The 22,814-nt window shown below is 39.8% G+C and overlaps 3 gene segments (V, D, J or C); all 3 read left to right on the top strand.

The window, feature by feature from the left end:
* The first annotated feature begins 336 nt into the window (after positions 1-336).
* On the top strand, positions 337-1,365 carry LOC118937762. The segment is given in 2 exon segments: positions 337-446; positions 535-1,365. Coding segments are annotated over 2 exon segments (399 nt in total).
* A 1,772-nt stretch (positions 1,366-3,137) lies between these two features.
* LOC110538699 lies at positions 3,138-7,995 on the top strand. The segment is given in 7 exon segments: positions 3,138-3,606; positions 4,444-4,743; positions 4,945-5,229; positions 5,354-5,659; positions 5,982-6,296; positions 7,131-7,285; positions 7,766-7,995. Coding segments are annotated over 7 exon segments (1,392 nt in total).
* A 12,481-nt stretch (positions 7,996-20,476) lies between these two features.
* LOC110538713 lies at positions 20,477-21,203 on the top strand. The segment is given in 2 exon segments: positions 20,477-20,613; positions 20,726-21,203. Coding segments are annotated over 2 exon segments (372 nt in total).
* Positions 21,204-22,814: the final 1,611 nt, after the last annotated feature.

Genomic DNA, 22,814 nt, shown 5'->3' on the forward strand with positions numbered 1-22,814 from the left:
ATAAAACCCCCCAACAACATGGATAGGTGGTGTATTACTTTATTTATTTGTGTCACACTAGAATACTGAGTATCATTACTGTAAATAATACAACAACAATATCACAAAGCACTACACTATAAAAGACTCCAGCATCTAACATTCAAACTACACAATCAAACTATCGCTTGACCAGCCTTGTCACACAAACAAGTAATCATCAATGTATCCAGAACATTTTCCCCATCTCTGAGTTCTCTATTTAATCTCTGTGTGATCTTCCCACCCTGTGAGGAGGAGTCAATGCAAAACTCTGACCTCTTCCATCACTACTTATCTCACTGCAGAGTGTAAGAGAAGGGCTGAAGCTCTGAATACTAGACTGAGTGATAGACACTGACAATAGTCAAACATGTTTAACAAAGATTACACATTAGGGCTACTGCTAATGGTTATAGGACTGTCAGGTAAACACTTTGTTTTTACTTTCAACAGATGGTTGTGTCTACTTAAAAGCTCTACTTCAAGTTTGAAATACTCTCTTTTTATCAACAGGTGTTCAGGGTCAGAGGCTGATTCAGTCTGGACCAGTAGTTAAAAAGCCAGAAGAACCACACAAACTGACCTGTACAGCCTCGGATTTAGACATGAATAGCTACTGGATGGCTTGGATCAGACAGGCTCCTGGGAAAGGACTGGAGTGGGTTGCAACTATTACCCATAACAGCAGAAGCACTTTCTACCCCCAGTCTGTTCAAGGTCGGTTCATCATCTCCAGAGACAACAGCATAAAACAGGTGTATCTCCAGATGAACAGCCTGAAGACTGAAGACTCTGCTGTTTATTATTGTGCCAGAGACACAGTGACACAGGAGGCTGCAGGGCGGTACATAAACTGATCAAGCACTTCTCTCACTGGAATAGTCTTAATAGTATGTAAGACGGACAATAAACTGAGGATCCAGCATAAGTGTATTCACAGCATACCATTCCCCATCAAGCTCAATGAAGCTTAAACCACTCTGGCCATGTTAGTCAGTAAATATCATCTTGATGACAGCTTATTTACATTCACTTGTATATCAGTCTAATCCAATTAGGAGTTTGAATTACTGGTAGGAATTAATGTCCTCATTGAGCATAATTAAATATAAACAAGGAATTTTGATAGCATATTTTTACTCTTATATGAAAAGAGTAATAGGCCATGTACTGTATATACTGTATCTTTGGTGGACACCGATAGTTAGATTATCTCCATCTGTGCATCAATGATAATGATTAGAATAACATACTGTACACCACGAGCAGAACAGAACCATTTATAATGCTGCACAATGCATTTCATAACAGATAATTGTATTATTACAATAAAAAATATGTCCTACTCAACATGTCACCTTAATACTCGTCATTTATTAACTGTACTTCTGCATTAATCCTAAATCTCAGACTTGATGCAAATAAATTCCCCTCTTTGTACAGTATATGTAGAAGGGTCTGTCTCTCCTTCACCTAGTTGGAGTAAATAAGTATTGTTCCCATCAGTTCAGCTTCCACACAAATCATGTTCCCTGCATCTCTGATTCTGCTGCTTGCACATTCCTCCTGTACATTTATTAAATAAATATGACTATAACACAATCAAGCTTCATCAACTTATCATGTACCTGATGTTAGACCATTTTCAAATATCTCAATCCCCCCCCACAAGTGTGTACGGTATTGTTGACTCAGAACTCAGCAGCCCAGCTCAATGGTTGTAAAGCCCAGAGAGTCTTGGAGCATCACCTGTAAGGTATCTGGGTATTCTATCTGTGATGAGAGCAATACCACAGACTGGATTAGACATCCTGTAGATAAAGCTACAGAATGGTTCAGATGGAAACTGCAAGGATTCTTTGAAAAGCAGGTTCAGCATCTCCAAAAATGGTTCCAACAACATAGTGACTTTAGAAGGGAAGAGAATTAAAACTGAAGACACAGCTGTGTATTACTGTGTCAGATATAATGACACACAGTGGTGTGAAGCAAAGCATGACCTCTACAAAAACAACAAAGATGTCTGTCACATGAAACCATCGTTCCCTAAGGATTACCCAGTTCATATTGTCACAGTCAAAATGGACACTTCCTGGGAATGAGATAAACTGTCTGAAAAGCTTTATACATCATTATAATCATGTATCTGCAATCATATTTTAACCATGAGTAACAGACATGTGCATGTAAGTACAAAATATGTTTCATGTTTATAAGCAGCTTATAAGTAGATTTTTTTAATTAACGCGTATCAAAGTTTGTTATTTGTTAAATTAGTGCTAAAGATTGTAAACATCCAAACCATTCATAATGATGTTGACTAAATAACAACTATTAAAGGTTAAACCATTCATAATGATGCTGACTAAATAACAACTATTAAAGGTTAAACCATTCATAATGATACTGACTAAATAACAACTATTAAAGGTTAAACCATTAATAATGATGCTGACTAAATAACAACTATTAAAGGTTAAACCATTCATAATCATGCTGACTAAATATGTTTTAGTTTTATGTTTTCTTATGTTTTATGTTTCTTATACCTCACTGAGAGCAGACAGAGTTGTATGGAATCCATATGAAGATGTGAAGGAGGTGTTTTTGTGCTGGGGTATATCACTGTGATATGGGGTGGGGGGCACAGTGAAATGAGGCTGTACAAAAACCTCAGAGACAAAACCTGCATTATATCTGCATGAGGATTGGGACAATGGGGAGAAACCATACAATATTCTTCAAATGATCGTCTGATATTGATATAACCCCATTGTAAATTGTTTTACATTTTTTTAAAGTTTATTTTGATGGAGTGATGTCATGACATGGACCTGAGCATCATTTTTTTTTTATGTATACAAAACTGAATTCACAACATCTGTCCTCAAGAAATCAGGTGTATGATAATATTACAATATTGCATTATATTTTCATCTCTGTTGGATTCATTATCATGACTTTTAAGCTGCCTATTTAGGTGCAGGGTTTTTGTACAGGCAGTGAATGGAGACAGAGCACTGTGATGCTTTTGACTACTGGGGTAAAGGGACACAAGTCACCGTCTCAACAGGTAAGCAAACTTAAATGTATTATATCCATAGAATGTTTAATTTCCCCATTCTATTTTGTGTGTAGAAAGAACAGATTTTTGTCTTTTTCATTTTTCAGATGCAAAATGTAATTGAAAAGACCTGTTCGTAGTCCACTAAAGAAATGGTTTACATCAATTTGCCTATTTCCTTGAAAGTCAAATAGTTCCTCAAATTCTAGGTTCTGCTGTTGTAGAATAATGCAGATGTTTGTTTCCTAAAGTCTTATAAATAGAAACCCGTTCCTCAGAAATGTACAGTCTAAGAGAAAATGTTACATATTGTGGAAATTGACCAAGTGTGACTCTTTGACAATGTAGTATCTATTTAGATTTGTTTCTACAAACCAATGTACTTTGAAGTTATCAAGATCAGTTGAAACTGATTGCTGTAAAGAGGGTGGTTTTTGTATTGTTTGGCATATGCCCTTGTCACGCTGTGTATAGCTACTTTGACTATTGGGGGAAAGGAACAATGGTCACAGTCTCATCAGGTAAGCCATTGTTTTTGTGAGTTTTATTAATGCAATCAAATTGTTGTAGTTTGTTGATAATCATTGTTTTACGGAGAAAAGTAGACGTTATTACTTGGATAATGTTGTTAGTGTAGCACACCTAGAAAAAGCAGTATATTGTTTGTTCATCTGTCCACATACGTCTTTCACTTTTTGCGATTGATGTTTAATTAGATGATTATGTAGGCTTTGCTTTAGGTAAAAAATGACCATGTGAAAATGAAAATGTAGGCATTCATATTGGAGTCTAACACATAAACTGATTATAGGTAGAATAATAAAAGTTAATCTTAGTCTATACTGATTTGAGTATTAATTGTCATCACCTTAATCCATATAAATAATTAAATTAAAAATGTTTATTAGTGGAACAGTATGTTTTATTTGACAGTTCTGTTTTCACTGGTAAATGTGTCTACAATTTAATGTGTTAATGTGTATTTAATTGTGCCTTCCTGTATTACACCTTTTCTAAAATGTTTATTCTATTCTTCTGAGCCAGTGACTTTATGTTCATATTCTTATATTGTATTATTTCTTATTGTTGTTGCATTGTTGAGAAGGAACCTGAAAGTAAGTATTTGTAATACACTACATACAACTAATAAAAGTAGAAACATAGTGGTAGTTATACCTCAAAGAATACAAGACAGCCAACTACATGGAACTAAATGGTGCCTTATAGTGTAAGATTAAATGGACAAGTAGTTCTCAGGTTATACCTGTGTAATGACCATTTTACCATGGTAATTCCTAGTAGTTACCTGGTCATTTTGTACATTCAAATCAAGTGTTGCCTTTCTTTCTTTCTTGCAGCAGCCACAGCCCCCCCTACTCTACTCACTCTTATGAACTGTGGAACCCCTTCTAACGACATCTACAGCATCGGTTGTCTAGCTACCGGCTTTTCACCTTCCTCACTCACCTTCAAGTGGACAGACGCCAGCGGGAAAGCGCTGACGGACTTCGTCCAGTATCCGGCAGTCCAGAGTGGGGGAGCCTACATCGGAGTCAGTCAGGTCCGTGTGGCTAAGAACGTCTGGGAAAACTCAAAGTCTTTCAGTTGTTCTGTGGAACATCTTGGAAGTGACCAGACAGCAGTCATCAATAAACCAGGTAAGATCTGGTCATTAAATATATTTTCTTTATGACGTTGATTCTATTTTTCTAAAGATTACATTTGAATGTTTGTGATGTAAACTATTTATGTTTAGAAAACCTGATTATAAAATTATACTTGGTGTTTACCCTGGATGTCTTATTTCTATAAGGGGTTAAACTAACATGCATACATTTTCTTTACCTCCCGCTACACAGTCTCAAAGTCTCCATCAGTGTCTTTGCTTTCGGGGCCCATTGGCACCACCCAGTACCTGATGTGTATGATTGAAGATTTCACCCCCAATAAAGTCACTGTCACCTGGAAGAAAAATGACAAGGAGGTGGAGGGCCAGACCCCTACTGTAGGCCTACAGCCATCAGGCCTCTACTCAGCCAGCAGTCTGCTGAAGGTCAACAAAACTGAATGGAACAACAAGGTCAATTACAGCTGTGTGGTGCAGCACCAGGGAAAACCCACCATCAAGACAATCTCCAAAACAGGTCTGTACATAGGAGAAGACTGTACTACAAATAATGTCATGTTCACATTCAGTATATATATTATTTAGTGTAGTTCCTCATCAGTAATATATCCTGATTTTATACTGCTTCTCTCCCCTTTCAGAACCACTGACGGTGACTCTGAACCCACCGAGTGTGAAAAATGTGTTCATGGACAACCAAGCAGTGCTGGACTGTGTCATCAGTGGTACAGACCAGAACACAGTGGCTGGTACCACTATCACCTGGCAGGTCAACGGAAATAACGAGATGAAAAACATCGTTGAATCAAAGGGCAACCTGAACAGCAGGGTCAGTACTCTGACCATAGACCAGACAAGGTGGACCAATGTCAACAAAGTCCAGTGTTCTGCCATGAAGAGTGGCGAAGACACACCGGTCATTCAGGACCTCAGCTTCACCAAAGGAAGTAGGTCACTGAAACATCTCAATGTGGTTGTGATTAGTGGTCACATACTCCAGGTTCTGGAGAGGGAGACACAGGATGTGCAGACTTTTGCTCCAGCCCAACGCTAACATACCTGAGTCAGCAAATCAACTAATCACTAACTAATTATCACCTTTGCTTAGTTGAATCAGGTGTGTTAGTGCTGGACTGGAACAGAAACCTACACAGAACCAGGGTTAAGGACCACTAGGTTGATTTTAAACTGCTATTCACATACTGGTTTTCATATGTACCTACACATACATGAGTGTAACGTTTCTCCTTAAAATCAATCCTCTTGTAGGTCGAGCCCCTTCAGTGTCCGTTCACCTTCTCCCGGAGGAAGACACCAAGAAGGAGGGGGATGTGACTCTGGTGTGCCTGGTGGTCAGCCCGTCTCTCTGTGACGTCTACATCATGTGGAAGGAGGACAGCAGCGAGTACCAGGATGGGGTCACCAGCCCTCCTCAGAAAACCCCGGAAGGCAACTACTCTGTCACCAGTGTCTTCACCGTCAAAACAAATAAGTGGGAGGGAGACTCGGTTTTCACATGTGCCGTCAAGCACGGCTTGGACAACAACACAGCACCTCAGGAGAGGAGTGTGTCAAAGTCCATGGGTAACTCATGTGAAGACAAGTGATGTTAACCTGTGTGTTGTGTCATTGTGTCTCCTTATTGACTCCTCTGTGGGTCAGAATAGCCAATTACAACGTGTATCCCCTGTTATCCTCTATGATGTTTTCATTGTTGTCCTTGTTGAGTTAAAGTTAACATGTTAGTGTTGTCATTGTTTTGTTGACTGTAAGCATATTGCCAATTGTGATATTGTCCAGTCTAATGTGGTGTAAAATGTCAGTGCTATTGCACAGTCTTGTGTTGCCGTTGTTGTCCTTTGTCATTGTTCAATGTGTCTTCTTAATGTGGAGGCTGGCTAATAAACAATACCGCATATGAGATCACATGGTTTGATGTTCGTATATCAATTGCTTAAAGTCTTAGAAAATATACTGGTCTACTGTACATCAAACATAATGAAGACAATTGTCATGAAAAGACAACAGTACTAAATAGCCTACATAGTAGTATTATGCTTCCAGTAAGGTGGTCATAGATGTACTATTTAGTGTATTGGTGTAGTTTGACATAATGTGAGTGGGTGTGCATGATAATATTAGGCCAAGATATGAGTCTGCACAGATCAGTTTTATGTGTTCTCTGTGGGTTGATGTGTGTGTCTGTGTGTGTACATATCATTTGAACTCAATTAGCTGTATTTGTTAGAATATGATAAAGACTAATACAATACAGGTTTACAATACACAGACACACATGAACACGCATGAACACATACAAACACACATGAACACACAGACACACACACACAGACACACACACACGCAGAAACAAGTATACATACGTTCCTCACCACCTGTCTCTCTCCCTGTTCTCAGCGAACACCCTACTGACTGAGCCTGAGGCGGGCTTTGCTCTGAGCTGCACGGACAACGTTGAGGATGATTTCAGCAGCCTGTGGTCCACCACCTCCTCCTTTATCGTCCTCTTTCTTCTCTCCCTCACCTACAGCACAGTACTCAGCCTGGTCAAGGTACTGACACCACTTATTTTACGTGATTGTAGACTTCTGATGAAGGCCATTGGCAGCTGAAACGTCACAATTTTAAATAAAATAATTATTTATCAAGTGTTTAATTGAGTGTGAGCATTTCACTACACTAGCAATAACATCTGCTAAATATGTGTTTTTTTTACCTTTATTTAACTAGGCAAGTCAATAAGAACAAATTCTTATTTTCAATGACGGTGGGTTAACTGCCTATTCAGGGGCAGAACAACAGATTTGTACCTTGTCAGCTCGGGGATTTCAACTTGCAACCTTTCAGTTACTAGTCCAATGCTCTAACCACTAGGCTACCCTGCCGACCAATAACATCTGATTTGATTTGATTGAGAGCGAGAGTTGCTCCTTACTGAGGAGAAACTCTTTGTGGGCCAAAGGTAACCCACTTTGTTCCACTTTGTTGTCTGTTTATTGTAATAATCTGTATCTGTCTCTGCCTCTTTGCAGATGAAGCAGTGAAGAACACATGATGGACTGCAGAGATAGATGTGTCTAAATTAGAAAGATGGTTATGGCACAGTGTTCTTCAGTAATAATGTTATGTATATATCCAATTCATTATTGATTATGATTGATTCGTTTTGTTGATCTCAATATTATGCAAGCATTGTGGTGATGTGTTATTTTTCCTTCATTGATTTCTATTGTACACTATCATTAAATCTAAGTGTATCCTCTGATGTCTCTGTGATCTTTTTCACTGTAATAAAGTCTAAGATTTAGCTAGTCATTGTCTTTTTACTGAGACATTCACTGGATACTAATCCTGGGAGATATCCAAAAACATTACTGATTTCTGCTGGGAGTGTTTCTGCTTGGCAGAGTTATCTATGGAGCCAATGCACAGCTGTATTCCTTCACAGGACAGATTTAAACAACGTTGGGCTATATCTGTAATACTCAACTAAGACTTAAACATTCTGTTATCAGTTGATCTGAGGGGGTTTCTTGGTTCTCTAACTTGTCTAATAACAGTGTCATGCAAAAGCAGCTTCCTCTCTCTCTATCCCCTTGATACCACACCTGTGGCACTGAAACTGTCCAGCAACTGCCAGGGCCACAAATACACTTCCTTGAAAGAAGAGAAACACTGCATGTACGATAGCAACGCAACGCACACACACACACACACACACAAACACACACACACACACACACACACACACACACACACACACACACACACACACACACACACACACACACACACACACACACACACACACACACACACACACACACACACACACACACACACACACATTGCAATTTAGAAGATTAACGCTGGAGTGATAAATGAGCAGACGATGGTGTGCAAGTAGAGATACTGGTGTGCAAAGAGCAGAAAAGTAAATAAAGACAATATGGGGATGAGGTAGGTAGATTGGGTGGGCTATTTACAGAGAGACTATGTACAGCTGCATCGATCGGTTAGCTGCTCAGATAGCTGATGTTTAAAGTTAGTGAGGGAAATATACGTCTCCAGCTTCAGCGATTTTTGCAATTCGTTCCAGTCACTGGCAGCAGAGAACTGGAAGGAAAGGCGGCCAAAGGAGGTGTTGGCTTTGGGGATGACCAGTGAGATATACCTGCTGGAGCACATGCTACGGGTGGGTGTCGTTATCGAGACCAGTGAGCTGAGATAAGGTGGAGCTTTACCTAGCATAGACTTATAGATGACCTGGAGCCAGTGGATCTGGCTACGAATATGTAGCGAGGGCCAGTCAACTAGAGCGTACAGGTCGCAGTGGTGGGTGGTATAAGGGGCTTTAGTAAAAAAACGGATGGCACTGTGATAGACTGCATCCAGTTTGCTGAGTAGAGTATTGGACGCTATTTTGTAGATGATATCTCCGAAGTCGAGGATCGGTAGGATAGTCAGTTTTACGAGGGTAAGTTTGGCGGCGTGAGTGAAGGAGGCTTTGTTGCGAAATATGAAGCCGATTCTAGATTTGATTTTGGATTGGAAATGTTTAATATGAGTCTGGAAGGATAGTTTACAGTCTAGCCAGACACCTAGGTATTTGTAGCTGCACAGAGTGGTGGGGGAGTTGTACAGGGTTAAACCACTGTGCCACATAGCGGGTCACAATGATACAGTCCATGACAAAAACCTACCACTTCTACCAAGCACAGAGTGTGAGAGTGCTGACACCTAAGGGACACAGACATATACATTCTGATTGTCTATAGGCAGTTAACCTACACGTGCTGGTACATTTATACACATTATCAACTCAAACAAATGTCCATACTCTTTAGGCCTACTTCAGAGAAGAACAACTTTAAAACAGACATATACTGAGGAACAACTACTTTTTATATACACTGTAAATCATGTGATCTAAAAATTAGCTTGAATTGAACTTCAATAGTAGATGTAAATGACACTGGATTGAAAAGACATTGTCGACATGGAGACATTGGAGGTTTCAGTCAATTTATCTGAGGATTCTGTGGCTGTCTGTAACACGCATGCACACACAAGCGCTAGCACACACGGACATTGTAATATTGTTGTATGGTGGTATTATACATGTTGTATTGTAGATATGTAGTGGTGTAATAATGTTATATGATGTACTGCTTTATCTTTTGTTCTATATGTAATATAAGTGCCTTAATGTGTTTGGACCCCAGGAAGAGTGATGGGGATCCCTAATAAATACAAATACAAATACATGGGCTTTGTAATGGTGTGAGTCACTGTGTACGGGAATGGCCACAGTGATAAACATCAATACTAAAACCCCTCCATGGACATGAGGGTTGGCAGGATGGTACTGTCTGCACACTGACTACACTCTGGACCCATATGGGAGATCATTTCACTGCTATGAATTTGGATGGTCATATTCTCATCTTCGTTTTCTCCATCCCAGTATTGGTTGCTATTCTACTATTGTGTCCTATGTTTCTGATTTCATACTGATTCCTACTCTGCTGTTTTTATCCATATTGATGAATGACAATCATGTTTGTTTTTCTGACACGCCTGTCCATATAAATATACAATGTAGCACCCTTTAAAGGACGTCTATCCTTACATTAAAGATGTAACAATCATGGTTATCACGTTGTCCAGACATATAGCTTAATTTACAGGAGGTATTGACTACCAAGTATTATATATACTCATATCAAATACTGCCTCATTCCACTCACTGTAGCAGAATTAAGAAACATTCTATATCGCCACCTACTGATATATAGCAATGTCAAGTGCTCCATTTGAGGTTATTTGATAGGCTACATGAAGGATTGATGAGACGTTTTATGTTTCCTCCATAAAGACGTTAAGACCATATTGTTCATAATCAATTGTTGGGAAACAATGAGTGTACAGAACACAACAGATGCTTCTTTTTGATATTAAGAGAAAAGGCATCAATGTCAAAGGTTTCACACAGCTGCCCTCACTACATTGTAAATTCCTGTCTAGACACAAGGGGGATGTATTTGTACGGGGATGTATCACAGTGCAGTATAACAGCCACAGTGATACACTTCCCCCTCTCTAACATAGATGCTGGGCTTAGAGTGCGTATTAGGGCAGAAACTAGGTGAAGAGCATAGTGTGTATTCCTCATACGTTTGGTTCACCATGCATGGTATATTCATAGGTAGTTATTTGTAATTCTGTTTTATCAACATATTTATTGTTTGTTAATTAAGGAGAAACATTTGTCGATGAGTATTGGCAATACAGTTGGAATGAAGTGGGAAAGAGGTTTAGGCTTAAACATGATCTAGAATTGTATTTATTTATTTATTTTTCCTGCCTTCATTTAACCAGGTAGGCTAGTTGAGAACAAGTTCTCATTTGCAACTGCAACCTGGCCAAGATAAAGCATAGCAGTGTGAACAGACAACACAGAGTTCCACATGGAATAAACAAACATACAATCAATAATATAGTAGGATAATCTATATACAGTATGTGCAAATGAGGTAGGATAAGAGAGGTAGGCAATAAATAGGCAATGGCGGCAAAGTAATTACAATATAGCAATTAAACACTGGAATGGTAGGATCTGCAGGGGATGAATGTGCAAGTTGAGATACTGCGGTGCAAAGGACCAAGATAAATAAATAAATAAATGCAGTATGGGGATGAGGTAGATTGGATGGGCTATTTACAGATCAGGTGTGGACAGCAATCAGTTGAAGAGCATGAATTTAGTTTTACTTGCATTTAAGAGCAGTTGGAGGCCACGGAAGGAGAGTTGTATGGCATTGAAGCTCATCTAGAGGTTAGTTAACACACACAGTGTCCAACGAATGGCCGGAGGTATACAGAATGGTGTCGTCTGCATAGAGGTGGAACAAAGAATCACCAGCAGCGAGAGCGACATCATTGATGTATACAGAGAAGAGAGTCGGCCCAAGAATGGAACCCTGTGGCACCCCCATAGAGACTGCCAGAGGTCCGGACAACAGGCCCTCCGATTTGACATACTGAACTCTATCAGAGAAGTAGTTGGTGAACCAAGCGAAGCAATCATTTGAGAAACGAAGGCTGTTGAGTCTGCCATAAAGAATGTTGTGATTGACAGAGTCGAAGCCTTAGCCAGGTCGATGAACACGGCTGCACAGTAATGTCTCTTATCGATGGCGGTTATGATATCGTTTAGGACCTTGAGCGTGGCTGAGGTGCACCTATGACCAGCTCTGAAACCAGATTGTATAGCAGAGAAGTTGCGGTGAGATTCGAAATGGTCGGTAATCTGTGATCTTAGAAAGGCAAGGTAGAATAGATATAGGTCTGTAGCAGTTTGGGTCTACAGTGTCTCCCCCTCTGAAGAGGGGGACGACCACGGCAGCTTTCCAATCTATGGGAATCTGAGATGATACGAAAGAGAGGTTGAACAGGCTAGTAATAGGGGTTGCAACAATTTCAGCAGATCATTTAAGAAAGAGAGGTTCCAGATTGTCTAGCCCGGCTGATTTGTAGGGGTCCAGATTTTGCAGCTCTTTCAGAACATCAGCTATCTGGATTTGGGTGAAGGAGAAGTGGTGGAGGTTTGGGTGAGTTGCTATGGGGAGTGCAGGGCTGTTGACCAGGTTAGGGGTAGCCAGGTGGAAAGCATGGCCAGCCGTAGAAAAATGCTTATCGAAATTCTCAATTATTGTGGACTTATCGGTTGTGACAGTGTTTCCTAGCCTCAGTGCAGTGGGCAGCTGGGAGGAGGTGCTCTTATTCTCCATGGACTTTACAGTGTCCCAGAACTTTTTTGAGTTTGTACTACAGGTGGGCAAATTTCTGTTTGAAAAAGCTAGCCTTAGCTTTCCTAACTGCCTGAGTATATTGGTTCATAACTTCCTTGAAAAGTTGCATATCACGGGGGCTATTCGATGCTAATGCAGAACGCCACAGGATGTTTTTGTGCTGGTCAAGGGCAGACCGGTCTGGAGTGAACGAAGGGCTATATCTATTCCTGGTTCTAAATTTGAATGGAGCAAGCTTATTTAAGATGGTGAGGAAGGCACTTTTAAAGAATAACCAGGCATCAACTACTGACGGGATGAGGTCAATGAGGTCAATGTCATTCCAGGATACCCCGGCCAGGTCGATTAGAAAGGCCTGTTCGCTGAAGTGTTTTAGGGAGTGTTTGACAGTGATGAGGGGTGGTCGTTTGACCGCAGACCCATTACGGATGCAGGCAATGAGGCAGTGATCGCTGAGATCTTGGTTGAAAACAGCAGAGGTGTATTTGGAGGGCGAGTTAGTTAGGATGATATCTATGATGTTGTCCGTGTTTAGGAATTTGGGGTTGTACCTGGTAGGTTCATAGATCATTTGTGTGAGATTGAGGGCATCAAGCTTAGATTGTAGGATGGCCTGGGTGTTAAGCATGTCCCAGTTTAGGTCACCTAGCAGCACGAGCTCAGAAGATAGATGGGGGGGCAATAAATTCACATATGGTGTCTAGGGCACAGCTGGGGGCAGAGGGTGGTCTATAGCAAGCAGCAACGGTGAGAGACTTGTTTCTGGAAAGGTGAATTTTTAGAAGTAGAAGCTTGAATTGTTTTGGTACAGACCTGGATAGTAAGATAGAACTATGCAGGCTCTCTCTGCAGTAGATTGCAACACCGCCCCCTTTGGCAGTTCTATCTTATGATGATTATGATTTATTAAAGGTGATTGTTAATGAAAGGTCCAGACATATAGCTTTATTTACAGGAGGTCTTGACATTCTGAAACAAAACCCATGCCTCTTAAGTAGAACCAATGAATGTTGAACATGTACAGACTTAAGTAAATTTAAGGCCCAGTCTATCCTGTCTCAGGTGCCAGACACCAGACAGAGCACTCCATCTACAGTGGATTGTGGCTTTTCAAACAGTTATTATGCTGTGAAGTCATGCAACTGAACAGAAAGGATAACAATGCTAATGTTTTCAGCTACAGTTGTGGTCTGTAGCACCACCAAGGACCATTAGAACTTTACCTCATAAGAATCTGACTTTCTGGGCCTGAGAAATTGAAACTTTAATGTAATGTTTAAGAGGTAAAATGTACAAGGAACCAAATAGATTCTGACCAAATTGACTGAACATTTCATACATACTTAGAGTATGGAATAAACATATTTATAGTTACTTTTGCCATAATTATTATGCTTTAAGTCAAACAGAAACATGATATTTTCCATCATTTTGGTCAGGCTAAACTATGTTTGATAATCCATTCTGTTCCACACAGGTCCTGTTCTCTAATTTTCACAGTGTTGTCTGTTTCTCTCACACACCCCACCCCTCTTTCTTCCCCTCTGTGACCCTCACAGCTGTGTGGCACCACGCTTGGTAAACTCCAGTCTCTCACCTGGGTGTTTCAGGGTCCCAGTTTAGCATCTCTGATGATTCAGTTAAAGTAGTTAAGTAGCCCAGGGACTGCAGTGTCCCTATTCACTTTCATGATCTAATTCTCATTTGTTTCAGCTGAGGATAAAAAGCTTTTTTTGCATAAGCCAGCTGGTAGCTGAAATCAATAACATGTTTCAACCACATGGACACGATTAGAATTTTATTTGATTAAATGGTGAGATGGACCAAAGAATCAGACAATTTAATCACAATTTAATTTATATGAAAGACCTTGTTAACAGTTGTATTAATTATATTATTTAATATTTTCAGTCATTCACTGCTACTCACACATACTTTTATTGACAGACCATATTCATGGTTTGTGTTTGTAATAAATATAACACACTTTTCAAGAATTGCATTGAAAAATGAGCCCTTATGTAAAGTAATAAATTGCTCTATATGGTTTCTCATATCTGTCCCGGGCACCTCCCCCCCTAAGTACTTTAGTATGTATTGATTCTAATTATTTATAGGGAAGAGAGTTTAATAATGTGTTTTATCAGGTGTATCTATCAAAATGAGTGTTGGGCGTAGTAGTTCAAACCTACTCAAGCATGACTTCTAACCCAGGATGCACCTGCACTCTGATAAAGCCATTTCCCTGATATAGCATCTTGATTAACCCTAAAAAATGACCAACATATAATTGTAAAAATGCAGTAAATTTTTATCACTGCACCTCCATAAGAATATCATATTCATGTTGCTGTCCAAATAAATGTTGTATTTATCTCAACTCGCACATTATTTCCCCTTGATTCCAGCATAACATTTAGTTTGGTATAACAAGGGTTAATTTAAGCTGTCTACCTATCAGCCCTCGGATGACCCCCCCTGCAGAGTGAATGGTTGTGTTCCCATGCTCAGACGTTGCATGCATCAACCAATGGTTGGGTGCCACGTCATTGACTGTGTCATAGAGATCCTATTAAATGACTAATTCCTAATTCTATGCAGATTGCTATAACATACAATGTGGTTAGCTGATAGGTAAAATACCTATCCAGGCGTGGTAAGATTTGGCAGGCTTCACCAAAGCACAGGCTATTGCGTCAGACCAAACAACGGCATTTATCTCCGACTGTGTTCAGGACATAACACGGCTTCTTGTGCCGTATAGCTTAATTACATAATATACACTGAGTGTACAAAACATTAAGAACACCACCCTAATTTTGAGTTGCACCCCTCCAATTGACCTCAGAACAGCCTCAATCATTTGGGGCATGGACTCTACAAGGTGTCTAAAGCATTCCACAGGGATGCTGGCCCATGTTGACTCCAACGCTTCCCACAGTTGTGTCAAGTTGTCTGGATGTCCTTTGGGTGGTGGAACATTCTAGATAAACATTGAAAACTGTTGAGTGTGGAAAATCCCTACAGTGATGCAGTTCTTGACACAAACCGGTGCTCCTGGCACCTACTACCATACCCCGTTCAAAGGAACAAATATTTGTCTTGCACATTCACACGCTGAATGGCACACATACAAAACCCATGTCTCAATTTTCTCAAGGCTTAAAAATCCTTCTCTAAGGTGGCTCCTCCCCTTCATCTATACTGATTGAAGTGGATTTAACAGGTGATATCAATAAGGGATAATATTTTTTCCTGGATTCACCTGCTTAGTCTATGTCATGGAAAGAGCAGTACAGGCATAGTGAGGTGTTGAATCTCATTAAGCTGTGTTCATTCATGATGAACAAGGAGTCTCCTTGGCAAAATTATGTCCATTATCTACCATCTAATTGAACCCACAATTGAATGAAATCATGAAGGTTATCAATATTTAGAAAATCCTCATGTTCCCAACAGTTCCTCCAGTCCTTGAGTCAGTTATGTGTGTGGTGAGTAGGCCCTGGAGGTTTTTCTGACTGTGACTAGACCAGGAGAAACTCTGTTTTTTCCTGGTCAGGTCATGTGATCAAGGACAACACCTGACCCAACTGATGAGCCATAACTTGACCTCTGATCTTAGAGTCATCAGCCCCTCCTCCATGACATAATGTAAATCCAGATCCCTCAGAGTTCATATATACTTATGTTCTGCTGCTGACTTGTTGTCTTGTTGTATTGTGTGGAGCAGCTGAGTTCATATCTCCACCCTCAGTATGACTGCAAAACTCTACCTTCTGCTGCTCTCTCTCTGTCTGCCATGTGAGTTCTGCTTGGATATACTCCTTATCAACTGTTGTTATTGGAATGACTGAAAATTGAAAATATTTTTTGTAAACTCTGTTCTGATTTCCTTAAATGTTCTGCGTTCTTCCTTTTTCTCCAACACATTTTTCCTATGTCTTTCTCTCTCTCCATCAGGTTTAAATGGTCAGAGTCTGGAGTCCATTCCCTCCAGTCCAGTCCTGAAAAAGCCTGGAGAAACTCTCAGTCTGTCCTGTAAGATATCTGGATACACTGTTGACAGCCACTACACACACTGGATACGACAACCAGCAGGAAAATCTCTGGAGTGGATGGGTTATTCTGGATTAGGCCTAGGTAACCATGCTAAAACTTTTGAAGGACGTATGGAAACCACTAAAGATAACTCCAACAGCATGTTGACTCTGAAGCTGTCTGGTCTGAGAGCAGAGGACTCTGCAGCGTATTACTGTGCAAGAGAGACACAGTGATGTGAGTGAGTGGAGGATCTGTACAAAAACACCTCAGAGAATCTAACTGGCAGCAGAGTCAACAGAGGGCATTAGAGCATCAGTACAGCAGAGTAACATCCAATGAAAGTCTCAGCCACAACATGCCCCTGAGAGCCTTAACAACCAGCATATTGTCAACACAACTACATGTACATGAACACAATGTACACCAGAGGAGGCTGGTGGGGTGAGCTATTGGAAGACAGGCTCATTGTAATGGATGGAATGGAATCTATTTAAATGGAACGATGTCAAGCACATCAATCACACATCAGTTTTAAGGTCTCTGTACTGGCTGCCTGTGAGTTTTAGAATTAATTGTACAATTATTCTATTGGTTTTTAAATCAATCCACAATTGTACACCACAATACATTACAGATATGCTTTTAAGTTATGTACCCAATAGGTCCCTCAGGGTCTTCTGGAACTGGCTTTTTAACTATCCAAAGCCTAGGACCAAGAGGCATGGAGAGGTAGCCTTTAGTTACTATGCCCAAAGCCTGGAATAGCCTGCCAGAGAAGCTGAGGGGGTCCAAAACTGTGGACATATTTTAAAGGGATCTTAAAACACACCTTTTTAGCATTGCTTTTCCTTAGGGTTATTTTTAGTCATTCAATTTTATTATTAGTATTTATTTTTTTCCTGTGAGGCAAATTGCATTGCATTCCATGTCTAAAATGTGCTGTATAAATAAAGCTTGATTTGATTTGATCATGTGGAAACCACATGTTTTACTCTGTTCCATTTACTCCATTCCATGAGATTTTCCTGACCTTGTGACCTTAGCAGGAAAACATTTATAGACTCAAACAAGGGGCTCAGAGTTATTTCTGCCCAGATCATGTTATCAGAGAATACTAACCCTGTATCATAGAGATGTATAGAGATTTCTACTTGAAAATAACCTGTTTTAGCATTGACATTTCCATTAAGGGATTCCACCATTTGAACTTCTTCAGGATCAGTGGGTCCCCTGTGGGACGTTTGAGCTAATGTAGGCTAATTTGATTAGCATGAGGTTGTAAGTAACAAGAACATTCTTATTAATCTAACTGTACTGTCCAATTTACAGTAACTATTACAGTAAAATAATACCATGCTATTGTTTGAGGAGAGTGCACAATTTTGAACATGAAAAGTTATTAATAAACAAATTAGGCACATTTGGGCAATCGATACAACATTTTGAGTGGAAATGCAATGATTCATTGATCAGTCTAAAACTTTGCACATGCACTGTTGCCATCTAGTGGCCAAAATCTAAATTGCACCTTGGCTGGAACAATGCATTATGGCCTTTCTCTTGCATTTCAAAGATGATGGTACAAAAAAGTGCAAAAACACAGTTGGTTTTTTCTTTGTATTATCTTCTACCAGATCTAATGTGTTATATTCTCCTACATTCCTTTCACATTTCCACAAACTTCAAAGTGTTTCCTTTCAAATGGTACCAATTATATGCACATCTTTGCTTCAGGGCCTGAGCTACAGGCAGTTAGATGTGGGTACGTCATTTTAGGCAAACATTTTAAAAGGGGCGGATCCTTAAATGTAGTAAACTGGTTGAGGTTGGGAGCAATCAGCCAATGATCAGAGCATTGACTTCTTCTTCAAATTGGGCTGTATGGTTTGTAAATGGCTTTAAGCTATATCATTTCCATCTAGTGGCTACAGTAAATGAATGAAACATAGGACTTGATTCAAGATTTCAGCACTGCAGATGGTGCAGTTGGTAAGAAATATCCACTTAACACTTTTTTTCAAACACAAAAGAAGAAGAAAATGGACAACTTTAAAATGGAACTCTCACAAAACAAAAACACGCTACACCAGTCATAATTTTTTTAAATGAAGATACAAATGCGGTAATTACAAACAACAACTCGATTAATAAAAATAAAAGCCTTCTCAGACTCAGCAACCCTGAAGAAATTATCGGCAGACAAAAAAATATCACTAAAAACAAAGATCACCAAAAAATAAATATTAGATACTGTTAAAACATCCGTGTGAAGAAAAGCACCAGAAATTAATGGCTTTCCACTAAATTTCTACTCAACATTTTGTGACAAAGTAGCACCCATATTTGCACAAATATCAACATACATGTATGTGTACTTCCTAGTTCCATGTATAAAACAGTCATCAAAGTCTATGAAATATGCTTACATACACCAACATGAAAGGTATATAGTAAAACATGTTTTCCCTGAATACATATCTTATAACTGCTGTTTCAGTACCCCTCTCCTTCATCTCTCTACGTCAATGAACACCACCCTTTGGTTCTTTCCCTACGTAAACAGGGTCTGTCTGTTTGTCATTAGAGGCCCTCTGAGTCCTGGAGAGTAGAGAAGAGCAGCTCCCACCAGTTAAACTTCAACACAAACCATGTGCCCAGCATCTCTGATGCTGCTGGCAGCTGCCTCCTGTGAGTGTGTATGGGGGGACAGACACAATAATGAAATCTGGATCAGACTTAAATTGAATTGAAAAATCATGTCTGCAGTTGTATTATTATTCCTTATGTCCTTTCAACAGGTGTACAGAGTTATGAACTCAGCCAGTCTCTGACTGTCCAGCCAGGCAACCACTGACCATCTACTGTAAGGTCTCATATTAAGTTACTAGCTTGTATACAACAGACTGCAGGGAAAATACTGCAGTGGATTGGACAGTAGTAGTTAGTAGTGGTGGAAGCACACAAAGACAGTCTGAAAAACAAGCCCAGCATCACCAGAGACACTTCCAGCAACACATTGTTTTAACAGGACAGAGTCTTCAGACTGAAGAAACAGCTGTGTATTATTGTGTTTGATGACCACAGTGATACAAACCAGCACCAGACAGGTACTACAACTCAATCAATCTGCAATCTGAGTATATCTACAACTCAAGCCACCCATGATCTAATGACTCTGCAATACTTATTACATGACATTTCTTCATGTGAAAACACAGGTTAAGCACATGATATGAAACAATAAAACACAAAGCATCAATCTCCACTACATTATTGTAACCTTGTAAACCGTCACAGTGGAAAAAAGTTTATTAACTGTGATTGTCAGCATACACATAATCACTCATGTCATCAAAGTGTATTAAATAAACAAATATTTAAAAATAAAAACATCTGAATACATTTCTGATTACTGGTGTTTTAGTGTTTAGTGTTTCCCTGTCCGGTGTCCCTATTTACCCCTCTCCTCCACTCTCTATAGAATTAGGAATTAGAATACTAGAATGGACATGAACCTTCTTATGATGGGATGAAGGTCAATCATTTTGGTCAGGGAGTATGTCAACCATCGTTTGCCAGTGCTGTGATAAGATATTGTGTAAAAAAATGAATTTGAAGAATGTATCTGTACAGTATGTTAGCTAGCTAGCCAGACAGTTTTAGAGGATTCCATGATTTTTTTCTAATTAAACTATTCTCTAATTATATGCTTGCTCAATGTATAGCTCCAACCGTCACCATAATATAATATATAATAACAAGTTCCAAACTGTGGACCTTCCTATTAAGACTATATGATATGAGCTTCAGTATGCTCACCTCTACAGTACAACCCCTCCCTCCATCCATCTCTCTACGTCAATGCAAACCCACCCTCTTGTTCTTTCCCTACTTAAACAGTGTCTGTATGTCTGTCCTTAGAGGTCCTCTGATTCCTGGAGTGTAAAGAAGAGCAGCTCCCACCAGTTCAGCTTCAATGCAAACCATGTTCCCTGCATCTCTACTGCTGCTGGCAGCTGTATCCTGTGAGTCTCTCTGCTCATACAAATAGAGATGTATTACAACTCTGAAATGATCTAATCTAATTTCTGATTAAAACTGACAATGCTGTGTATTAATGTGTGTTTCTCATTACAGGTGTCTACTGTGATATTGAACTCATCCAGTCTGGTCCAGTGGTTATAGAACCAGGAGTGTCTTTCAGCATCTCCTGCAAATTCTCTGGGTTTTCTATATCTTCTTACTGTCCTCACTGGATACGACAAGCTGAAGGGAAAGCTTTGGAGTATGTTGGTTATACATGCAGTAGTAGAACTTCCACTGTAGACTCACTAAATAGCAAGATCACTTCTAGATATGACAGTTCCAGCAGTACAGTGTTTCTACAAGGGAACAACTTCCAGACTGAAGACACAGCTGTGTATTATTGTGCCCGTGAGACACAGTGGCACAAACCATGACCAGGCTCTACAAAAACCCTTCCTTCATTGTAGCTTATAATAGACTTGTTAATTTAAACAGAACAGAGATGTTTCTCAATTTCACATTTGTAAACGATTTCATACCCAGTACTGGCGGTGCTGGAAATGTATATCTGAGTTGTTTGCCAATTATACTCCTGATATGAATTGAATGGTATTCTAATTGATGTCGATCAAACATTCAATGAACTCATTCATGATCCAGTACTTAATAGTTTTAATCATTCATTTAATAAAAGTGGCCTCAACAATACTGAACAATAGGGTCTAAGCTATGTATTATCAAAAAGAAACTAATAGAACAAATAATATGTTTGAAATACACTGCTCAAAAAAATAAAGGGAACACTTAGACAACACAATGTAACTCCAAGTCAATCACACTTCTGTGAAATCAAACTGTCCACTTAGGAAGCAACACTGATTGACAATAAATGTCACATGCTGTTGTGCAAATGGAATAGACAACAGGTGGAAATTATAGGCAATTAGCAAGACACCCCCAATAAAGGAATGGTTCTGCAGGTGGTGACCATTTGGTGACCACTTATGGTGGAACTGAGTGCTAGAAAAACAATAATTTTTCTGATCTGTTTTTGTTTAGCCCCTGCTTTTGGTTTGCTTCCTGTCTTTAATTTTGGTGTGGGTTTTTATTTTGTTTGCCTCTTCTTGGGCAAATTACTTTGGCACTCATGGTGAGTGTCTTTTAGGTTCCAGTTGTTGTTGCTAGTCAACTTTGAGTGGACACCCCCATGAGTGTCTTTTAAGAACCCCTCGTGAAACCCCACCTGTTTCATTTTGGGGTTTGGACTGTTAGTTTCGCCTTCTATTTGAGTGACAATTTTGGGATTCCTGCTGGGGAATGTAACATTTTTAATATTTATAGCTTCTACAGTTAAACATATTTTTCCCACTGATATTCCCATCAATTTCAATTTCCCAATCATTTTCCTTTCTCTCCCTCTACCTCCTTATATAAAACCTCTGTGTCTGAGAGTCCTAGTATGTCCCTCTGAATCCTGGAGAGTAGAGGAGAACAGCTCACAACAGTTCAACTTCAATACAAACCATGTTCCCTGCATCTATGCTGCTGCAGCTGCTGGCAGCTGTCTCCTGTGAATCTGTGTTTGGGTGAAAAACATAACAAACTTAGAATTTCATTATTTATTTTCATAGGTGTGACCAGCACTGAACTCACACTCTTTAAAAACATTTTTTAAAACCTTTATTTAACTAGGCAAGCTAGGTAAGAACACATTCTTATTTACAATGACGGCCTACACCAGCCAAACCCTCCCCTAACGACGCTGGGCCAATTGTGCACTGCGCTATGGGACTCCCGATCACGGCCGGTTGTGATACAGCCCGGGATTGAACCTAGGTCTGTAGTGACACCTTTAGCACTGTGATGCAATGCCTTAGACTGCTGTGTCATTCAGGATCCCAAATAATGGAGATTGATGGTTCAGATCTATTACTGTGTTCACCTCCACAGTTAAACAAACCAGCACCAGACCTGTACTAAGACTCACTCCTGGCTAGTCTGATCAGTATAACCTGTCTTGCTGTGACCAGTCATTCTTCTCCCTCCTCAGGTGTCCACTGTCAGGTAGTGCTCACACAGGCTGAACAGTCAGTCCAGGGGAGCCCCGGGGTTTCCCTCAAACTCACATATGTACTGGATCCGACAAGCATCTGGAAAAGGACTTAATTTATTATCATTCTGACACTTACAAAAGGAATGC

This window comes from Oncorhynchus mykiss, chromosome 12, assembly GCF_013265735.2.
Source record: "Oncorhynchus mykiss isolate Arlee chromosome 12, USDA_OmykA_1.1, whole genome shotgun sequence".
NCBI classification, from domain to species: Eukaryota; Metazoa; Chordata; class Actinopteri; order Salmoniformes; family Salmonidae; genus Oncorhynchus; species Oncorhynchus mykiss.